The sequence below is a fragment of the Hemibagrus wyckioides genome, linkage group LG22 (assembly GCF_019097595.1).
Source record: "Hemibagrus wyckioides isolate EC202008001 linkage group LG22, SWU_Hwy_1.0, whole genome shotgun sequence".
NCBI lineage: Eukaryota > Metazoa > Chordata > Actinopteri > Siluriformes > Bagridae > Hemibagrus > Hemibagrus wyckioides.
In genome coordinates this window covers 18,823,610-18,847,516 of record NC_080731.1, presented here as the reverse complement: position 1 = coordinate 18,847,516, position 23,907 = coordinate 18,823,610, and the positions used below count along the sequence as shown (strand labels likewise).

At 39.5% G+C, this 23,907-nt stretch overlaps 1 protein-coding gene and 1 pseudogene across 2 annotated transcripts; one reads left to right on the top strand and one right to left on the bottom strand.

The window, feature by feature from the left end:
• Positions 1-1,882: 1,882 nt before the first annotated feature.
• On the bottom strand, positions 1,883-5,195 carry LOC131343771 (BOLA class I histocompatibility antigen, alpha chain BL3-7-like; annotated as a pseudogene).
• Positions 5,196-8,341: 3,146 nt separating this feature from the next.
• LOC131343148 (class I histocompatibility antigen, Gogo-C*0101/C*0102 alpha chain-like) lies at positions 8,342-23,351 on the top strand. 2 transcript variants are annotated; one of them, XM_058374587.1, is made up of 7 exons: positions 8,342-8,479; positions 11,956-12,048; positions 12,169-12,405; positions 12,766-13,020; positions 21,449-21,517; positions 21,931-22,131; positions 22,314-23,351. In XM_058374587.1, the coding sequence occupies exons 1-7, from the start codon at positions 8,428-8,430 to the stop codon at positions 22,325-22,327; spliced, it is 921 nt and encodes a 306-aa protein (XP_058230570.1). In that variant the 5' UTR covers positions 8,342-8,427; the 3' UTR covers positions 22,328-23,351. The 2 variants fall into 2 exon arrangements, with proteins under 2 accessions (XP_058230570.1, XP_058230569.1); XM_058374586.1 differs by having other exon boundaries at positions 21,449-21,586.
• Positions 23,352-23,907: the final 556 nt, after the last annotated feature.

The following is a 23,907-nucleotide window of genomic DNA, read 5'->3' as shown; positions in this document are numbered from 1 at the left end:
CCTCCCACAGTCCATAAACATGTACATTAGGTTGACTGGTAACGTGTCCAGGGTGTACCCCTGCCTTTCACCCAGTGTGTGCTGCGATAGGCTCCAGCAGACCCCTGTGACCCTAATTAGTAATAAAGCGGGTATAGAAAATGGATGGATGGATAGTTTTAGCGCCCCCTAGTTGCAGTTCTCTTGAAAATAAGTGAAGTGAGTTGGGTACTGATCACACTGGGTCAGATTCTCCTCAATCTTTGGCTGCCATTCTTTATTTTGTCTCCCTAAAAGCATAATCTGTATATTATTTTGTTGTATAACACTAGATGATATATATTTTATATGTGTATTTGTGATATCAGCTGTATCTCAAGCTTTGATTTAATGTAATTCTGGTGATAGCCTTTAGCTGTTAGCCCATTCTTTTTCTTTTGATATAGCACTAAATGTGTTAATTCTAATCCACCTTAAATTCTCAGATATAAGTTTCAGAACTACAAGCAAGAATCCTGTTAAATTTAGTTTCAGCCATTTTTAGAAATGTATTACATTGCATTACATAAAACAAGATCCTGGGAGCTGCAGAGTGTTTTAAACTAGCCCTAGTATTTTAAATACATAGTCATAGACATTTAACTGTTAAACAAAGAGCATGGGGCAGGATAAACCCTGGCCATTTAGATCTCTGTTACTGGTGCTCTGTTCATGTTGCAGTTCCCATTTATGACCACTAGGTGAATAATTACTCAGCGGAAAGTAAAAGGGGCAGTCATATCATATGCTTTGCCCTGCTATTATTTAACTAGAACATGAGAACAAATAACAGAGGGCAGCATGGTGGTTTAGTGATTAGCATTGTTGCCTCACAGCAAGAAGGTCCTGGGTCCGAATCCTGGGTTTCCCAGGCCTTTCTGTGTGGAGTTTGCATGTTTTCCCCGTGCCTGTGTGGGTTTACTCCGGGTACTCCGGTTTCCTCCCACAGTCCAAATACATGTACATTAGGTTGATTGGTAATTCTAAATTGCCCATAGGAGTGAGTGTGAGTGTGTGTGGCTGTTCGTCTATATGTGGCCCTGTGATGGACTGGTGACCTGTGAGTCGGCAATCTTGCTTGGTAAACAGCAGTGTGCCTTGGGTGTAAGAAAACATGAATATGGCAGCTCTGTGGACAGAATAGTTTGAAAAGTGTTGGATCTGTGGAGGTAAGCAGAGTACTGGACACGTGAGGAAGTCAGACTCATAAAACCTGATGAAAGTTTAAATAAAAAAAGAGCTACAGAGTAATAATGTAAAATATAAGTACAAGCTGACAAAAAATCTCAATCCATATAACAGCCACACCAACACCAGGACAGAGCAAATACAAAAAGATATAAAAATAATTATTAACAGTTAGACAAACTAAAATTCAATAAGTACATAGCAGATGCAGTGTTTTCAGCACCAACTGTAAGTAGAACAGGTAAAGACACGTTTGATCCCAGATTCTACAACAAGCTGGGATATGAAAACAAAAGAATGTACCTGAAAATGACTGATCTGAAATGTATGTTAGGTGATATTTTTTAAGTCACAGTATGTCACACATTGTGGATGGCCAGCAGTAAAACAATTAAAAAAAAACTATACATGTTTGCTGTGAAAATCACATCCAGTACCACAGACAGAATGCACAAATGTCCTTTTTTCAGTAGAAGAATCAGAGAATAAAACTGTCTGATTCAGACAATGTTGATGTTCAGATCTCCATCTCCAGGTCTCTCCTAGAAAAACAGAGAGAAAGAAACAGGATCAGCTCTGAGCTGAGATTTAATGTGAGCTCAGGTTTTTCTGCTGCATTTTCAGTCCACACACAGATTTTTATTCCATATGACACTGTAAACATCATCATGTCTTACTCTCTCACTTCAGCAGGAAGACACACAGTCACACTTTAAGAGTTGTCAGAGGAAGAATCTCCTTCAGAGGCTGGAGCACGTTTGAAGCCTGAAACACAGATGATGAACAGACAGTTATTTATCAGTTCAGATTAAAAACAAGCAAAATATTCATCAAATCTCCTTCAAGAATTAGAAAGTGTAAATCGGTTCTCTGAAAACTTCACATCTGCCTCCTTCCTTCTCTCACCAGAGTTCTTCTTCTTCCAGACCATAATTCCAGCAACGAGAACAACGAGAGCCACGAGAACACCAACGATGATAGGCATCAGTCCTCCACCTGTTAAATCAGCACAGAGTCTTTATTATCTGCTGCATCAGGAAATCAGATTTATTGTTTATACTGTATGTGGAGTTGATCAGGACCTTTTGGTACTTCTAGCACTAACTCCTCCTTCAAGCTGCTGTGCTGAATCACGCAGGTGTAGGTGTGTTTCTGCAGATCCTCAGCTGGGACTTTCAGAATGCTTCTCTTCTGGAAGCTTCCATCCTGGTTGGGTAACGTCTCTCTGAGCTCCACGTCCTCGTTCACGTCCTCTCCGTCCTTCCTCCAGGTGATATTCACCTCTTTGGGGAAGAAACCTGTAGCGTGACACACCACCTCTGGAGAAGGCGAGCGTTTCTGGAACAGTGACACCTCAGGACGAACTGCAGAGACACACAGAGACAGAAATATTAGAACTCATCAGGTTGGTTACCAGGACGTGAATGACAGTTCAGTTTATAGAGCTAATATAGATAAACATACAGGTGAAGAGTAAAAGTCTTTCACAAGTAGATAAATATCTACAGAACTATTTGTGTGTGTGTGTGTGTGTGTGTAATAGAGCAAATCACACACTTTACCTTTCCTCTCCAGAGTCTCTCTGCCATAAGACACAAACTTCTCTACCCTTCGATACACTCCTTCTCCAGGTAGTTTCTCTGGTCCACAGTAAATCCAGGATCATTATCCCACATGTTCTTCATGATCTCAGCTTTATCATTAGCTGCAGTCCATGTGAGAGTTTTCAGATTCAGACTGATGAAATCTTCTCCATCATAACCGTACTGATCATATCCTCTAGTGCTGCTGTCATCATGGAGCTCACAGCCGTACATCCTCTGGAGTGTGTGACCTCCTGCACACACACACACACACACACACATACACACACACACGTTACAGGTACCGCTCTGTAGTTGATTATTTTCAGATAAAAGCACGACTCCAAATGTTTTATTATTTTTACACCATAGCAATTTGCAATTTTCATTAAAAGTTATTTATATATTTCTTTAGCTATTTCTCATTTGAACTAACAAACAAGGCCACAAACCCAAGAGAGTGCCCTGTGATTTGTTCGTGTGAAGGCAGGATTAAAGTTACAGCTTTATCTCTGATTGTTACAAAATGCTTTAAAAATTGTGTTCATCTTTACCTTTATTGTGATCGTTTTTCATTACTGTATACAAAAGTTGACGGATATCTTCCTGATCATACTGCAGTCGCTCTGTCTCTCTGTTCCAGTAATCCGGATCATCAGCACTGATCTTCTGTATCCACTCTGTCTTTGGGATCATCTTCCTGTTGTTACTGTCATAATATACAAACTGCTGTCCATCCACCAGACCCACAGCAGTGAATTCTGGGAAATTTGTTCCTGGTGTGTAGTTGGTGTAGAGGAACTGCAGCGAGTGTGTGTCTGTAAAATTCAGAAATAGTTTTTGTAAATCATCACATATACAGTAAAACTATAAAGTTGCATACATTATGTGAAATTCTGAATGATGTCATCAACATCCCCACCTTCTGAGTTAATTAGGGTAGGTCTTTAGTGTCAGTGTGTTAATGATTTCCGCTGCTATATAACATGTATTTAAATAACGTAATTTGTAATGTTGAAGGGTGGATGTGACAAATTCCTTTAATTCTTTTTGGAGGATAATGTAAGAAATTGTTATTTAAGCATCATTTTAATCACCATGACAACCCTGTTCAGGATAAGTCAAACTCTGTGTCATCAATAAAGTCAGCTTTCACTGTAAATCTGTAATATTATAGGAAAATATGTCTCACCTTTTGTGTCTCCTTCAAGCTGCTGTGCTGAATCACACAGGTGTAGGTGTGTTTCTGCAGATCCTCAGCTGGGACTTTCAGAATGCTTCTCTTCTGGAAGCTTCCATCCTGGTTGGGTAACGTCTCTCTGAGCTCCACGTCCTCGTTCACGTCCTCTCCGTCCTTCCTCCAGGAGATCATCACCTCTTTGGGGAAGAAACCTGTAGCGTGACACACCATCTTTGGAGAAGGTGAGTGTTTCTGGAACAGCGACACCTCAGGACGGACTGCAGACACACAGAGAAAGAAAGTTAGGCATCAAACCAATATTACTAGTATTACATGAAAGGAGAGTCTTAGCTACAGAAAGTCTGTTATGGTTTTCCATGTTAATTTATCTGGGAGACATGGCTCCCAACCTTTCCAATCCCCAATAAAGTGGCTTCACTTTTGTTCCAGTTTACTTTTGCAGAAGATATCACATTAAACTTTCTTATGAGGCCAGTTAAAATATCAGTGTCTCTTTGATCATTCACCATCACAACATCATCATCGGCATAAGCAGAAACACAGTATGGGATATTGCACCTTGGTATAGACAGACCAGTAATCTTACTTCTTATCTTACATAGCAGTGGTTCTATGGCTAGGGTGTATACCATGCCAGACAGAGAGCAGCCCTGCCTAATACCCCTATACACTTTAAAAGGTACACATAAACCACCGTTAACTTTCAGTACGCTCTCAATGTTATTGTACAGCACCTGGATCATGCCCTTGACCCCAAAGCTGAACCCAAAATTCTCTAGCGCCCTCCATAAATACTAGTGTTCAACCCGGTCAAAAGCCTTCTGCTGATCTATGAAAATAGGACCAGTCTTCAAAATGTCATGAATGAAGTGTACATTGTCGTGGATAGATCTGCCAGGCACACAGTACATCTGGTCAAGGTGGACGATTTGCTCCATCACCTTCCCTAGTCTTATTGCCAATGCTTTTGAGAGCACCTTACAGTCTGTGCAGAAAAAGGAGACAGAGCGCCAGTTCCTGAGGTCAGTCTGATCACCTTTCTTTGGAAGTAGGGTCAGGACTGCTCTGCGGCTACTCAGAGGCAGTCTGCCTTCGTTTATGCTCGCCCTCAGCACTTCCAGCAAGTCCTGCCCTATCACTGACCAGAAAGCCTTGAAAAACTCAACCGAGTGCCCATCGATGCCAGGTGACTGCCCCTTCTGCATGCTGTCAATCGCAACCTCCAACCCATCGAGGGTCAGCTCCCAGTCAAGTTTCCAAGCTGACTCAGTTATTCAGGAAGATTTCTGAGAAAATCTTCCTCCACCTCTTGCACAGCTGCAAAAAAGTCGGCTTCTGGAGCCTAAAAACACTCCAAAAGAAAGTAAAGCTCTCTCTAAAATTAACATCATCTAAAAGAGCAGCATTAAATTGCCAGTATGCATTACGTGGCTTTACATTGCTCTTCTTAAAAGTGAACTGTACCATAAAATGATCCGTAAAACCCACTGGATAAATAACACAGGACCTAAAAATATTCAGCTGATGTTTGAAAGTATAAAATCGATCAAGCCTTGCTAGTGAGAGGAAGTTCTCTTTACAATGGGACCAGGTGTATTGTCTCTTTGTTTCGTGGAAATTCCTTCAAACATCACTCAGGTCATGTGTTGTGATAAACTCACACAGGCGTTTGCGAGAGGCAGCATGAGCTTCTAAATGGTTCCTGTATAAAACGTCTGCAGTGCAGTTAAAATCCCCACCAATGATTAAAACTTCACTCTGACAACAGGAACCAATGACAGTGCTTAAAATGTTGGACGAAGTGCACCAAAAGAACACCATTCTCTCCACACTTAGGGTGGGAGCGTACACACAAATAAAAACAAACACCTCATTCTCATAACACGCTCGCACTTTTACAAGCCTGCCTTTTAAAACTTCTTCAACATCATAAGACTGTGGAGGAGTCGAGGAGTTTCCAGAATCGCTATAAGTTTCCTGCAGGAAAACAACATCCATGCACTAATGTCTCATACACTGCCGCTCTCTTTCTGTGGTCCCTGGCACCACTGATGTTAAGGGTTACAGCAGTGATGGCACTCATTATTTAATAATAAAATGTCACCCACATAGTGCAATTAATCAGTTGGTTAAGTGTAACAGAGCTCAGCAGTCTATAAAGAACCTTCAGTGTTCTTTCTAAGTTTGGTCACTATGGCCTTCAGACCATAAATTTCAGTTTTTTCAAACACACCACACCGGCATTAACTTTTTAACATCTTGAACAAACTGTTCAGTGTCTGGGAAAAATTCTTCGATATTCACTGACCTTTTGCCGTTGGTGTTTTTCAAAAATGCTGATATTTCTGCTGGTGTGTAGACCGTCTCCCTTTCGTCTGACTGTGAGCACTGTGACCAACTTGAGTCCGTGGAGCCTCTATCACTTTCTACCACATCTGTCTCGTGTTTTTTAGCCTGCTTGTTGCTCTTACTTTTCGACTTTTTCTTACTTTAAAAACAGGTTCTGCTTCCATCTCAGCATCTGAATCTTCATTATCTCTAATGTCAACATAAAGGCTGCTTTCCCGTTCCTCCACCTGGCTACTCTCAATGGGGGGGGGGGACTAATAGACTAATAAAATTTTCTCCATCATAACTGATCCTCTAGTGGTGCCGTCATTCTCCAGCTCACAGCCGTACATGCTCTGTAACATAATACCTCCTGCTCACACACACACACACACACACACACCCAAACACACACACACACACACATACACAGAAACACACGCTCTCTCTCTATCAGGTGGAAGTATCTGTGAAGACAGTCAGAGCGTTAAATGTCATCTAGAATCTCTAAACCCCCTGTTAAGTAAGAGATGAGTTTTGCTTCCTCTATTACTTAGTCAGCAGATTAACAGCATGAGGATCAGTCGATCCATCACATGATTCATTGTTGAATAATTCAGGATGAGTTTCAGTAGCAGTGTAATATGTGAATGAATTGTGTTGCCATTTGACATAATGTTCAAAACGCAAAATGTCCAATTATTCACGTAAAATTATTCTTCTTTAATAAGAATGTAAAACATAATAATAATAATAATGTATTTCAGTCAAACAGAATTAATATGGAGGTATGAATATATTTCATGGTTGAACAATATGTGTAAACAGTGTCATGAGTTAATTATTCACATTATTTTTAACTGGGATTATCTGTTTTCACAAGCACTTGGAGCAATGTTATCACCTTACTTTTATTTTTCTTTTGTTTGTTTGTTTGTTTTTTGGCTTTTTAAAAAATAAATCTAAGGGGACACGCAAAATGATTGCACATGTACGAGATAAAAAGTCAAATTTTATGATTCTATACAAATGAAGCAGTAAAGAACACGAGCACAATCAGTGTAAGAGTTTACGGAGCACGTGAGTGTAGTGATAGCGCCCTCTGTGCGCGTGCACTGAAACTACAAGGCTCAGATTCAGTACAACGCGTTTAATACAAACAACTGCATGTATTAAACTTGCAGAAATATTTAATTCAATGTGTGTGGTTGAAAGATATCTTGTGCAAAATATACAAATAATAGAAAGGCAGAAATATATGTCACAGCTGTATTTGTAAATTATTGACTATGTTTAAAATTGTATATACTATTTTGATGTATTTTGCAAAAGAAATAAAAGAATTTTAATTGTATTGCTGCACAATCCTTTGTTAAAGAAGAGCTTGCTTTGTGTAATAATTGATTCTTATGCATTTATTTTATTTCTATTTTCCTCTAGCCTCACCTATTTATTTGTCAGTGTACAAAGAGTTCATATTATTTCCGCGACTTTAATTAAAAAGCCCTCTTCATCCTGTAGGAAAGGGAAGGGCTTTCTTGCTGTTACGTCACCGCCTCACCTGGACAGTGTTGCCAGGTTGGGCGGTCTCCTCCCAACGGGGATTATTTTGGTCTCGTCTAACCGGGTAAAATGCATTGAGCGGGTTGATAAAATTTCGGCTGTTTTTTGATGCAACTGGCGGGTTTTTATTTTATTTTGTTTTACTATAAACATGATATTTTATTATTTTTTTCCATTCAAACGAACTTTACAATAAAGTATAATATGTAATGTTGACGTTTTAATAATATGGATCAGATTAGCCAATAAGGTTGAGGCGACTCCTGTCCAATCAGCGGCTTGATTAGCGGCTTGTTGTAATTGTTGTACTCGTTAAGCCCATATCACAAAGTTATTAACTGTTATAACTGTTTGTTATTGGATTAGTTATAACAGTATGCATTTTGGGCTGGTATTTTTTTGAAATGGGCGGGTTTTAAGCTTGGGGTGGAAATCTTCAGTCCAATCTGGCAACCCTGCACCTGGGCAGCGATCTTTCTAGAACAAACCACTAGAGCCCTATAAGTTTTAGCTCACGGAGTGAGAGAGCAGAACACCGATAAAAAAATGCTATTTATTGTATTTTTCTTATTGTTAGGTTCTTTTGGACCATTAACAGGTGAGTTCTGAAGTATAAATTCTTTCAATCTAGCAATAACAGCCGGTATATTGTGCTGAACTAGAGAGTTTTACTGTAAGACCTGTAACACACGTGGGTGTACCAGACTGCGGTTCTTCTGGCTGTAAATCCACAGTACTCTGCTGCGGACATGGAAATATTATTACATCTTATTCTCCATGATTTGTGAGTTTAAGAGACGCGGTCCTCCTGTCCGACACCCGCTTTTCTAAAATCACGACTAATTATTTTATGTTGTGAATCACTCAAAGTTTACCCCGGGGATATATACGCTTTCAGGCCCCTATAACATTTCCCTGTTAAATTTGGCTGTATGCGATCGTGCTATTAATGTCATCATTTATATTGGGTTTTTTAATGTATGAAAGATAATGGTGATGCCAGGTGAAGAGCCGATATCCTCTCTCTCCTCTTCACTTTCTGTGCCTCTCTCTCTCTCTCTCTCTCTCTCTCTCTCTTTCTCTCCTCTTCACTTTCTGTGCCTCTCTCTCTCTTTCTCTCTCTCTCCTCTTCACTTTCTGTGCCTCTCTCTCTCTCTCTCTCTCTCCTCTTCACTTTCTGTGCCTCTCTCTCTCTCTCTCTCTCTCTCTCTCTCTCTCTCTCTCTCTCTCTCCCTCTCCTCTTCACTGTGTGCCTCTCTCTCTCTCTCCTCTTCACTTTGTGTGCCTCTCTCTCTCTCTCTCTCTCTCTCTCTCTCTCTCTCCTCTTCACTTTCTGTGCCTCTCTCTCTCTCCCTCTCTCTCTCTCTCCCTCTCTCTCTCCTCTTCACTTTCTGTGCCTCTCTCTCTCTCCCTCTCTCTCTCTCCTCTTCACTTTCTGTGCCTCTCTCTCTCTCTCTCTCCTCTTCACTTTCTGTGCCTCTCTCTCTCTCTCTCTCTCTCTCTCTCTCTCTCTCTCTCTCTCCTCTTCACTTTGTGTGCCTCTCTCTCTCTCTCTCTCTCTCTCTCTCTCTTTCTCTCTCTCTCCTCTTCACTTTCTGTGCCTCTCTCTCTCTCTCTCTCTCTCTCTCTTTCTCTCTCTCTCCTCTTCACTTTCTGTGCCTCTCTCTCTCTCCCTCTCTCTCTCTCCCTCTCTCTCTCCTCTTCACTTTCTGTGCCTCTCTCTCGCTCCCTCTCTCTCTCTCCTCTTCACTTTCTGTGCCTCTCTCTCTCTCTCTCTCTCTCTCTCTCTCTCTCTCTCTCTCTCCTCTTCACTTTCTGTGCCTCTCTCTCTCTCTCTCTCTCTCTCTCTCTCTCTCTCTCTCTCTCTCCTCTTCACTGTGTGCCTCTCTCTCTCTCTCTCTCTTTCTCTCTCTCTCTCTCCCCTTCACTTTGTGTGCCTCTCTCTCTCTCTCTCTCTCTCTCTCTCTCTCTCTCTCTCTTTCTCTCTCTCTCCTCTTCACTTTCTGTGCCTCTCTCTCTCTCTCTCTCTCTCTCTCTCTCTCTCTCTCCTCTTCACTTTGTGTGCCTCTCTCTCTCTCTCTCTCTCTCTCCTCTTCACTTTCTGTGCCTCTCTCTCTCTCTCTCTCTCTCTCTCTCTTTCTCTCTCTCTCCTCTTCACTTTCTGTGCCTCTCTCTCTCTCTCTCCTCTTCACTTTGTGTGCCTCTCTTTCTCTCTCTCTCTCCTCTTCACTTTCTGTGCCTCTCTCTCTCTCTCTCTCTCTCTCTCTCTCTCCTCTTCACTCTGTGTGCCTCTCTTTCTCTCTCTCTCTCTCCTCTTCACTTTGTGTGCCTCTCTTTCTCTCTCTCTCTCTCCTCTTCACTTTCTGTGCCTCGCTCTCTCTCTCTCTCTCTCTCTCTCTCTCTCCCTTCACTTTTCTCAATGGAATCCTCGACCTGCAGTCAGATTGTTTATAATACAGCACTGTAGCTGAGAGGTAACTAGCAGGTTAAGGCTAAACACTGTGTTAATGTGTGGTATGTGAATTTGGTATTTTGGTGATTGGGGATATTCAGCTTTTCAGATGCCCCCAGGTCCACCTAGAAATCTTTACGTACTTTTGTAGACTTTTGAAGGACATGTGCTCTAGTAGTGATTAAAGTCTAGAAACATAATCAACGTAATCAGTCGTAAAAACATTCACAGACACTTTTTGACACACTTGCTATGGTCTTACAGCTCTATTCCCAAGGCACTGTGTAATAACAACAGGCTGTCAAGGGACAAGATACCATGGCAGTAGATAAATAAGCTAAAAATAAATAAACGACCGTTAGGTGGTGTGAATTGTTTACAAGTACATATTTTGTATCTTAACCCTTGTTTTAGTTCCTTATTCAACAGTAATAGCACTTGTGAGGTCATATTCGTGAAACACTTTAAGGATATAAAATTATTTCCATTTGAAGCTTGTAAACACATTCAAAGATTGATTTTACCCTTTATTTAAAGTGGCATTGTGAAATATTTATGTTCTAAGCCTTAACCTCCTACAACCTGGTGTCCTCATACGAGGACATCACGTTTTTGGTTGTGTGCATCCTAATACTTAATTCTTTGTAACTGGAACCTGTTCTACACAAAAAGAAGTGGCTTCATGTTCAAAGATAATATCTGGTTATTATATTTATTGGTTCCTCCTAACCCCAAATAGGTAGAAGAAATCTAAAATGCAAGCTAAGGTCTTAGAAGGTTAAAAGCCTTCTGAGATAGGTGATACTGCACTGACTTAAGTTATCTTAATTTGTGAATGATCTCAGAGCACAGGATTTTAACCCTCCTTTGAGTTTGTCAGTGAACGGTTTACCAGACAAATAAGTGGTACCTTACAGGCCATTATTGTTTAATATTCTGCCTGAGTTAAATACATTTTCAGTCAAATCCAATGTGAAATAAAGAATTAAAAGAATGATTAGAATTATTGCAGCAAAAAATACAATACAAATGTAAAAAAAAAAAAAAAAAAAGTGAAATCAATTTTATAACATTAAGCATTTTTACACTTTGTAGTGGTGGTAACCGCCATGTAACCTCACCCCATCCCACAAGGAACAATGATTACGAGGTCCTACTCAAATCAAACGAATCAAGACATCTATCTGAGCCAAGTATGAGCCATGTAAGAGGTCAAGTATAATAATTCTAAGACTCTATTTCCTTTTATGTTGTAGAAGATAAATATTTCACAGTGCTACAATGTTTGAAGAAGTGTTCAGAAATCCAGTTTTGTCTGAAACTAGTGTTGAAGATTAAAGGCAGATAAACCAGCTTTTTCTCATAAGCTGCTAAAGCAAGAACTCAAACTTTGTTATTTTAAAATAAATAGGTACAATAAAAAAACGGATACCAGACAGGATTGCTGCATCACAAATCATGAAGAATAACACACAATGTTTACATGTCCACATCGGCACTTTGTGGATTTACAGCAAAAGGATGTCTGAATTGCAAACCTTTACTTGGGTTAATGAAGAAGGGGGATTTCTGCCTGGAATTATAATGAGCATTCTATCCTCTATACCACTTCTCCTACACAGGGTTACAGGGAAACCTGGAGAATATCCCAGTGGACTCGGGGCACAAGGCAGAGGACACCTTGGATGGAGTACCAACCCATCACCGGGCTAAATGTAATCGTTACAGCTGTTCATTTCACAAAATGGATAGTTTAATTGTTAAAATATTAACTGAATTCTATTTTTAAGACAAGACAGAACAGCACTTAAATAATTTTATTTACACTTTTCTAGCCAGTCACATGCTGCAGTACGTCACTGCTATCACACCAGCCATGAACACCACAGTTGGTGAACTGGATGGTGAGCAGTTTGTGTGCTACTGCAGCTCAAAGATCATCTCAAAGGCGGACTGGATAGAGAACATTGATGATGATTACTGGAAGTATGAGAAGAACCGAATGTGGCGTGAAATCGACGACCTCCATTATCATCTAAATCAAATAGTGGAACATTTCAATCATACTAAAGGTGAGAACAGACAGAAGACCAACCAACAATTTACATCCAGCTGTTGCTTCTTTGGGAACTGTTTTCATTGCTGGAATAAAATCTCATTTTTATTTTACCCTACTGTATCTGCAATTACAGTCACACAATTAATTTATTGTTTATAGAACTGTTGATAAAAATCTACAAATCAACATCACACTGACATTAGTGTTTTTGTCCTAATTATCAATACTTTTTTTTTTGCTTTATTGCTTAATTAAATATTTAGAATTTTAAATAGAAATTTAGAAGTTAATACTGTCACAACCTATCAACAATTCAGAAAAAACCTGCAGTTACTGTGTGTGGTTGTGTGTGTATATGTGTGTGTATGTGCAGGTAATCATACACTACACAGGGTGTACAGATGTGACCTCGAGGATGACGGCACCCAGAAAGGATTGATTCGATTCTATTATGATGGGGAAGCTTTCATCAGTCTGGTTCTGAAAATTAGAAACTGGACTGCAGCTAATGACAAAGCTGAGAGCTTCTTAAACAAGTGGGAATATACGACAAAGGAGGCAAATCACTGGACGTACCACCTGAACACCACCTGTGTACAAACATTAAGGCTGTTTCTGGAAAGGAAAGGTAAAGTATGTCAATGGATCGCTATTACTGTAACTGCCAAATCTCAAATCACACACACACACACACACACACCACCACCACCACTGCTCTTTTTGTTTCTCATTACTCTCATGAGGAAAGTACTGAGACACACTAATAACACACTGCTTCACTACAACACACACACACAACAGTATACACACTAATAACACACTGCTTCACTACAACACACACACACATGATAGTGTACACACTAATAACACACTGCTTCACAACACACACACACACAACAGTGTACACACTAATAACACACTGCTTCACTACAACACACACACACATGATAGTGTACACACTAATAACACACTGCTTCACTACATCACACACACACATGATAGTGTACACACTAATAACACACTGCTTCACTACAACACACACACACATGATAGTGTACACACTAATAACACACTGCTTCACTACATCACACACACACATGATAGTGTACACACTAATAACACACTGCTTCACTACATCACACACACACATGATAGTGTACACACTAATAACACACTGCTTCACTACAACACACACACACATGATAGTGTACACACTAATAACACACTGCTTCACTACAACACACACACACATGATAGTGTACACACTAATAACACACTGCTTCACTACAACACACACACACACACGATAGTGTACACACTAATAACACACTCCTTCACTACAACACACACACACACAACAGTGTACACACTAATAACACACTGCTTCACTACAACACACACACACATGATAGTGTACACACTAATAACACACTGCTTCACTACAACACACACACACATGATAGTGTACACACTAATAACACACTGCTTCACTACAAAACACACACACATGATAGTGTACACACTAATAACACACTGCTTCATTACAACACACACACACATGAGAGTACACACTAATAACACACTGCTTCACTACAACACACACACACATGATAGTGTACACACTAATAACACACTGCTTCACTACAACACACACACACATGATAGTGTACACACTAATAACACACTGCTTCACTACATCACACACACACATGATAGTGTACACACTAATAACACACTGCTTCACTACATCACACACACACATGATAGTGTACACACTAATAACACACTGCTTCACTACAACACACACACACATGATAGTGTACACACTAATAACACACTGCTTCACTATAACACACACACACATGATAGTGTACACACTAATAACACACTGCTTCACTACAACACACACACACATGATAGTGTACACACTAATAACACACTGCTTCACTACAACACACACACACATGATAGTGTACACACTAATAACACACTGCTTCACTACAACACACACACACATGATAGTGTACACACTAATAACACACTGCTTCACTACAACACACACACACATGATAGTATACACACTAATAACACACTGCTTCACTACAACACACACACACATGATAGTGTACACACTAATAACACACTGCTTCACTACAACACACACACACATGATAGTGTACACACTAATAACACACTGCTTCACTACAACACACACACACATGATAGTGTACACACTAATAACACACTGCTTCACTACAACACACACACACATGATAGTGTACACACTAATAACACACTGCTTCACTATAACACACACACACATGATAGTATACACACTAATAACGCACTGCTTCACAACACACACACACACATGATAGTGTACACACTAATAACACACTGCTTCACTATAACACACACACACATGATAGTATACACACTAATAACACACTGCTTCACTACATCACACACACACATGATAGTGTACACACTAATAACACACTGCTTCACTACAACACACACACACATGATAGTGTACACACTAATAACACACTGCTTCACTATAACACACACACACATGATAGTGTACACACTAATAACACACTGCTTCACTACAACACACACACACATGATAGTGTACACACTAATAACACACTGCTTCACTACAACACACACACACATGATAGTGTACACACTAATAACACACTGCTTCACTACAACACACACACATGATAGTGTACACACTAATAACACACTGCTTCACTACAACACACACACACATGATAGTGTACACACTAATAACACACTCCTTCACTACAACACACACACACACAACAGTGTACACACTAATAACACACTGCTTCACTACAACACACACACACATGATAGTGTACACACTAATAACACACTCCTTCACTACAACACACACACACACAACAGTGTACACACTAATAACACACTGCTTCACTACAACACACACACATGATAGTGTACACACTAATAACACACTGCTTCACTACATCACACACACACATGATAGTGTACACACTAATAACACACTGCTTCACTACATCACACACACACATGATAGTGTACACACTAATAACACACTGCTTCACTACAACACACACACACATGATAGTGTACACACTAATAACACACTGCTTCACTACAACACACACACACATGATAGTGTACACACTAATAACACACTGCTTCACTACATCACACACACACATGATAGTGTACACACTAATAACACACTGCTTCACTACAAAACACACACATGATATTGTACACACTAATAACACACTGCTTCACTACAACACACACACACATGATAGTGTACACACTAATAACACACTGCTTCACTACAACACACACACACATGATAGTGTACACACTAATAACACACTGCTTCACTACAACACACACACACATGATAGTGTACACACTAATAACACACTGCTTCACTACAACACACACACACACAACAGTGTACACACTAATAACACACTGCTTCACTACAACACACACACACATGATAGTGTACACACTAATAACACACTGCTTCACTACATCACACACACACATGATAGTGTACACACTAATAACACACTGCTTCACTACAACACACACACACATGATAGTGTACACACTAATAACACACTGCTTCACTACAACACACACACACATGATAGTGTACACACTAATAACACACTCCTTCACTACAACACACACACACACACACAACAGTGTACACACTAATAACACACTCCTTCACTACATCACACACACACATGATAGTATACACACTAATAACACACTGCTTCACTACAACACACACACATATGATAGTATACACACTAATAACACACTGCTTCACTATCTCACACACACACACACACACATGATAGAGTACACACTAATAACACACTGCTTCACTACAACACACACACACACATGATAGTGTACACACTAATAACACACTGCTTCACTATAAGACACACACACATGATAGTGTACACACTAATAACACACTGCTTCACTACATCACACACACACGATAGTGTACACACTAATAACACACTGCTTCACTACAACACACACACACATGAGTGTACACACTAATAACACACTCCTTCACAACACACACACACACGATAGTGTACACACTAATAACACACTGCTTCACTATCTCACACACACACATGATAGTGTACACACTAATAACACACTGCTTCACTATAACACACACAAACATGATAGTGTACACACTAAACACACTGCTTCACTACATCACACACACACATGATAGTGTACACACTAATAACACACTGCTTCACTATAACACACACACACATGATAGTGTACACACTAATAACACACTGCTTCACTACATCACACACACACATGATAGTGTACACACTAATAACACACTCCTTCACTATAACACACACACACACATGATAGTGTACACACTAATAACACACTGCTTCACTATCTCACACACACACACACACACATGATAGAGTACACACTAATAACACACTGCTTCACTACAACACACACACACACATGATAGTGTACACACTAATAACACACTGCTTCACTATCTCACACACACACACACACACACATGATAGAGTACACACTAATAACACACTGCTTCACTACAACACACACACACACATGATAGTGTACACACTAATAACACACTGCTTCACTATCTCACACACACACACACACACACATGATAGAGTACACACTAATAACACACTGCTTCACTACAACACACACACACACATGATAGTGTACACACTAATAACACACTGCTTCACTATCTCACACACACACACACACACATGATAGAGTACACACTAATAACACACTGCTTCACTACAACACACACACACACATGATAGTGTACACACTAATAACACACTGCTTCACTATCTCACACACACACACACACACACATGATAGAGTACACACTAATAACACACTGCTTCACTACAACACACACACACACATGATAGTGTACACACTAATAACACACTGCTTCACTACAACACACACACACACATGATAGTGTACACACTAATAACACACTGCTTCACTATCTCACACACACACACACACACACACATGATAGAGTACACACTAATAACACACTGCTTCACTACAACACACACACACACATGATAGTGTACACACTAATAACACACTGCTTCACAACACACACACACACGATAGTGTACACACTAATAACACACTGCTTCACTATCTCACACACACACACACACATGATAGTGTACACACTAATAACACACTGCTTCACTATAAGACACACACACATGATAGTGTACACACTAATAACACACTGCTTCACTACAACACACACACACATGAGTGTACACACTAATAACACACTCCTTCACAACACACACACACACATGATAGTGTACACACTAATAACACACTGCTTCACTACATCACACACACACACATGATAGTGTACACACTAATAACACACTACTTCACTACAACACACACACACATGATAGTGTACACACTAATAACACACTGCTTCACTACAACACACACACACATGAGTGTACACACTAATAACACACTCCTTCACAACACACACACACACATGATAGTGTACACACTAATAACACACTGCTTCACTACAAAACACACACACATGATAGTGTACACACTAATAACACACTGCTTCATTACAACACACACACACATGAGAGTACACACTAATAACACACTGCTTCACTACATCACACACACACATGATAGTGTACACACTAATAACACACTGCTTCACTACAACACACACACACATGATAGTGTACACACTAATAACACACTGCTTCACTACAACACACACACACATGATAGTGTACACACTAATAACACACTGCTTCACTACAACACACACACACATGATAGAGTACACACTAATAACACACTGCTTCACTACAACACACACACACATGATAGTGTACACACTAATAACACACTGCTTCACTACAACACACACACACATGATAGTATACACACTAATTACACACTGCTTCACTACAACACACACACACACATGATAGTGTACACACTAATAACACACTCCTTCACTACAACACACACACACGATAGTGTACACACTAATAACACGCTACTTCACTACAACACACACACATGATAGTATACACACTAATAACACACTGCTTCACTACAACACACACACACATGATAGTGTACACACTAATAACACACTGCTTCACTACAACACACACGCACATGATAGTGTACACACTAATAACACACTCCTTCACTACATCACACACACACACGCACACATGATAGTGTACACATTAATAACACACCGCTTCACTACAACACACACACACACATGATAGTGTACACACTAATAACACACTGCTTCACAACACACACACATGATAGTGTACACACTAATAACACACTGCTTCACTACAACATACACACACACACGATAGTGTACACATTAATAACACACTCCTTCACTACAACACACACACACACAAACACACATGATAGTGTACACACTAATAACACACTCCTTCACTACAACACACACACACATGATAGTGTACACACTAATAACACACTGCTTCACTACAACACACACACACACACACACATGATAGTGTACACACTAATAACACACTGCTTCACTACAACACACACACACATGATAGTGTACACACTAATAACACACTGCTTCACTACAACACACACACACACACATGATAGTGTACACACTAATAACACACTGCTTCACTACAACACACACACATGATAGTGTACACACTAATAACACACTGCTTCACTACAACACACACACACACATGATAGTGTACACACTAATAACACACTGCTTCACTACAACACACACACACACACGATAGTGTACACACTAATAACACACTGCTTCACTACAACACACACACACATAATAGTATACACACTAATAACACACTGCTTCACTACAACACACACACACATAATAGTATACACACTAATAACACACTGCTTCACAACACACACACATGATAGTGTACACACTAATAACGCACTGCTTCACAACACGCACACACACATGATAGTATACACACTAATAACACACTGCTTCACTACAACACACACACACATGATAGAATACACTAATAACACACTGCTTCACTACAACACACACACACATGATAGTATACACACTAATAACACACTGTTTCACTACAACACACACACACACACATGACAGTGTACACACTAATAACACACTCCTTCACTACAACACACACACACATGATAGTATACACACTAATAACACACTGCTTCACTACAACACACACACACACACGATAGTGTACACATTAATAACACACTCCTTCACTACAACACACACACACAAACACACATGATAGTGTACACACTAATTACACACTCCTTCACTACAATGCATACACACACATGATAGTGTACACACTAATAACGCACTGCTTCACAACACACACACATGATAGTGTACACACTAATAACACACTGCTTCACTACAATGCATACACACACATGATAGTGTACACACTAATAACGCACTGCTTCACAACACACACACACACACATGATAGTGTACACACTAATAACGCACTGCTTCACAACACACACACACACATGATAGTGTACACACTAATAACGCACTGCTTCACTACAATGCATACACACACATGATAGTGTACACACTAATAACGCACTGCTTCACAACACACACACACACATGATAGTGTACACACTAATAACGCACTGCTTCACTACAACACACACACACACATGATAGTGTACACACTAATAACGCACTGCTTCACTACAACACACACACACACATGATAGTGTACACACTAATAACACACTGCTTCACTACAACACACACACACACATGATAGTGTACACACTAATAACGCACTGCTTCACAACACACACACATGATAGTATACACACTAATAACACACTGCTTCACTACAACACACACACACATGATAGTGTACACACTAATAACGCACTGCTTCACAACACACACACACACATGATAGTGTACACACTAATAACGCACTGCTTCACAACACACACACACACATGATAGTGTACACACTAATAACACACTCCTTCACTACAACACACACACACGATAGTGTACACACTAATAACACACTGCTTCACTACAACACACACACACACATGATAGTGTACACACTAATAACACACTCCTTCACTACAACACACACACACACATGATAGTGTACACACTAATAACACACTCCTTCACTACAACACACACACACACATGATAGTGTACACACTAATAACACACTGCTTCACTACAACACACACACATGATAGTGTACACACTAATAACACACTGCTTCACTACAACACACACACACATGATAGTGTACACACTAATAACGCACTGCTTCACTACAACACACACACACACATGATAGTGTACACACTAATAACACACTGCTTCACTACAACACACACACACATGATAGTGTACACACTAATAACACACTCCTTCACTACAACACACACACACGATAGTGTACACACTAATAACACACTGCTTCACTACAACACACACACACACATGATAGTGTACACACTAATAACGCACTGCTTCACTACAACACACACACATGATAGTGTACACACTAATAACACACTGCTTCACTACAACATACACACACACACGATAGTGTACACATTAATAACACACTCCTTCACTACAACACACACACACATGATAGTGTACACACTAATTACACACTCCTTCACTACAACACACACACACACAAACACACATGATAGTGTACACACTAATAACATTCTGCTTCACTACAACACAATAATTTCATTGTGAAAATATGAAGTGAATTCTCTACACAGTAACAAGTTGAAAATCCAGGACAGCACTTAAAATGACTGTATTTCCACTTTTGTAGCCAATCATATGCTGCAGAACATCACTGCCATCACACCAGCAATCAGCTCCACAAGTGCTGAACTGAATGGTGAGCCGTTACTGTCGCTGTGCACAAAAACCACAAAGGTCCCGGAGTGGAAAAATACGACTGGTGCTGGTAAGAAAGACATTATTGGTCTGAATATTTGTAGCCCCACCTAAATCAAGCAGTGAAAGTATTTAATCATAAATTAAATACTTATGGGGGGGTTACTGGTTACTGTGACCAAATCAACACTGATTATTTTCCTACAGCAGCATGTCCTAATGCATCTTATTCCTCTTATACTGCAGCAATCTGAAAGTGATTATAAACTTTACATTTGTTAATGAACAAACACATTCTTTTATCAGTTTACTGCATAAATGAATGACATATTTGACTAATTTTAGACAGGTAAAGGGTTTTTTTTCTGATTTAATGATGCAGCAGAGAATAAAGACTCACTGCTGCTTTAACAGGTGAAGAATCAGATGGAAGACCAGACTGGCAGATCACCATCGCTGCTGTCCTCATTCTCCTCCTTCTTGTTGGTGTCACTGCTGCCAAATTCGCTGTCTCTGCTGCTATCGCTATGGTTACTGGCCTTATCGGGATTATCATCTGGCACATACAGAACAGAGTTAAGAGGAAGAAGGAAAATGAAGACCTTCCACTGAAAGGTGTCTTAAATTAGCATATTTTAATATTTATAGTTTACACCAGTATTGAGAGTGTTAGTGTGATTGATTGGCTGTTCTGCTGAACCTCTAACACATACTAGAAAATATTGTACTATTGTGTTGGAATGTTTTTTGTTTTTTTAACAATAAAATTGCTAATGGTTTGTATTTTTTTTTTACAGCAGTTGAATATTGAAGCGATCGTCCACTGTTCAGTCTGTCCGTCAGTGTTCATTAGGAGTATCTCAGTTTACCAGTAGTAGATGATTTATTATTGTGGCTAAATGGTCAAGCTTTTTATTATGAAACTTGAAAAATCTTTTCACTGCATCAGTAGCGAGTGTGTGAGGTCCTGACTTCCTGAGAGGTCAGTATTTGGCAAAAACACCTGACTGATTTACAAAATCAGTGAATCTATTAAAGCAAAATATAGAAGCATTAAATAATTGCAACATAAAAATATAAAATCCACAAAAACTCTATAACTAAAGGATGCAATGCTTTGTGTATAAACCTGATTTAATTCAAGTGTAATTAAATCTGATGAACAAATCCTTAATCAGAGCTGCTGTAAAATCTGCAGTATTGTATGTGATCATCACCACCACAATTTATTTCAGGTCATGTATCGTTACACACAAACTATATTATATGTATTTTTTATCAGTAGCAATGGGTTATTGATATTTTACTCAGATTCCATAGACGATCATGCTCTCAGGTCTGAGATCATCAGCATCCTCTAATTTGTTCATTATGATACTTATTGATCCATCACCAGTTTATACACTCAGTCTGTTACACTTAGCAGCTACCGTACAGGACACTATTAGATGTTTGTATTTAATGAAAGATTATAGCTGGTATGCAGTGTTACCGAAAGGCATTGAATAGTTTGTCATTGAAGATAAAGAAAACCTTTAATGTGAAATTGTAAGAGTTATACAGAGTACAGAGTGTAGAGACTGATTCACTTAGCAGCACATCTCACACTGCCATGTCTGTCACTGCTATAACATCTGGCAGTGGGAGGGACATTACTCTCTTTCTTTATCTGTCAGTCTGTCTGTCTGTCGTCCACAAACAGGACCAAAAAGACAACAACCAAAAACTTGAAACACGCTACGCTACAGATGCAGTGTATGCTGATATTTATGGCACTTTTTTTGCTTTTTTTTTTTTACGACAGATTATTTATTGCCTTTTTATAACCGTTTTGACTATGAAATGTGATAAGAACAGGTCAAGTGACTTTACACTTTAAACATGAAGTATTGTTTACCTCAGAGGACAAGTTTACAGATATTTACTAATATATTAACTATATACTGAAAATGAAGTGATGTTTATGTATTATTTCTAAACCATGACGAGTGCAAAAGTTTGTATAGCCATAACCCCAATGATAACAGAGTCTACAGAACAATTTACCCAATTTCCTTTCCCCAATTCCCTGCTAATTCCCAGCCTCCAGCATGCTCTTTGTTATTATATAACCTCTCCCACCAGGTGAAGGTGAAAGCTAACACATGCTTCCTCTGAAACACGTGAACCCGCCACCCTCATGTTCGTTTTCCCAAACTGCTGCTCGTTCAAGTCTCAAAGCGGCTTTACAGAATATAAAAATTCAGATTAAAAATGACAAAAGTTTAACACTGAATTTAATATTTATTCCTGTAATTTATCACTAATGAGCAAGTCACAGGTAATGATGACAGAGAAGCTGAAGCGGTCAAAGGGCACTGTAACATACTGAAAGGAAAACACTGTCTATCC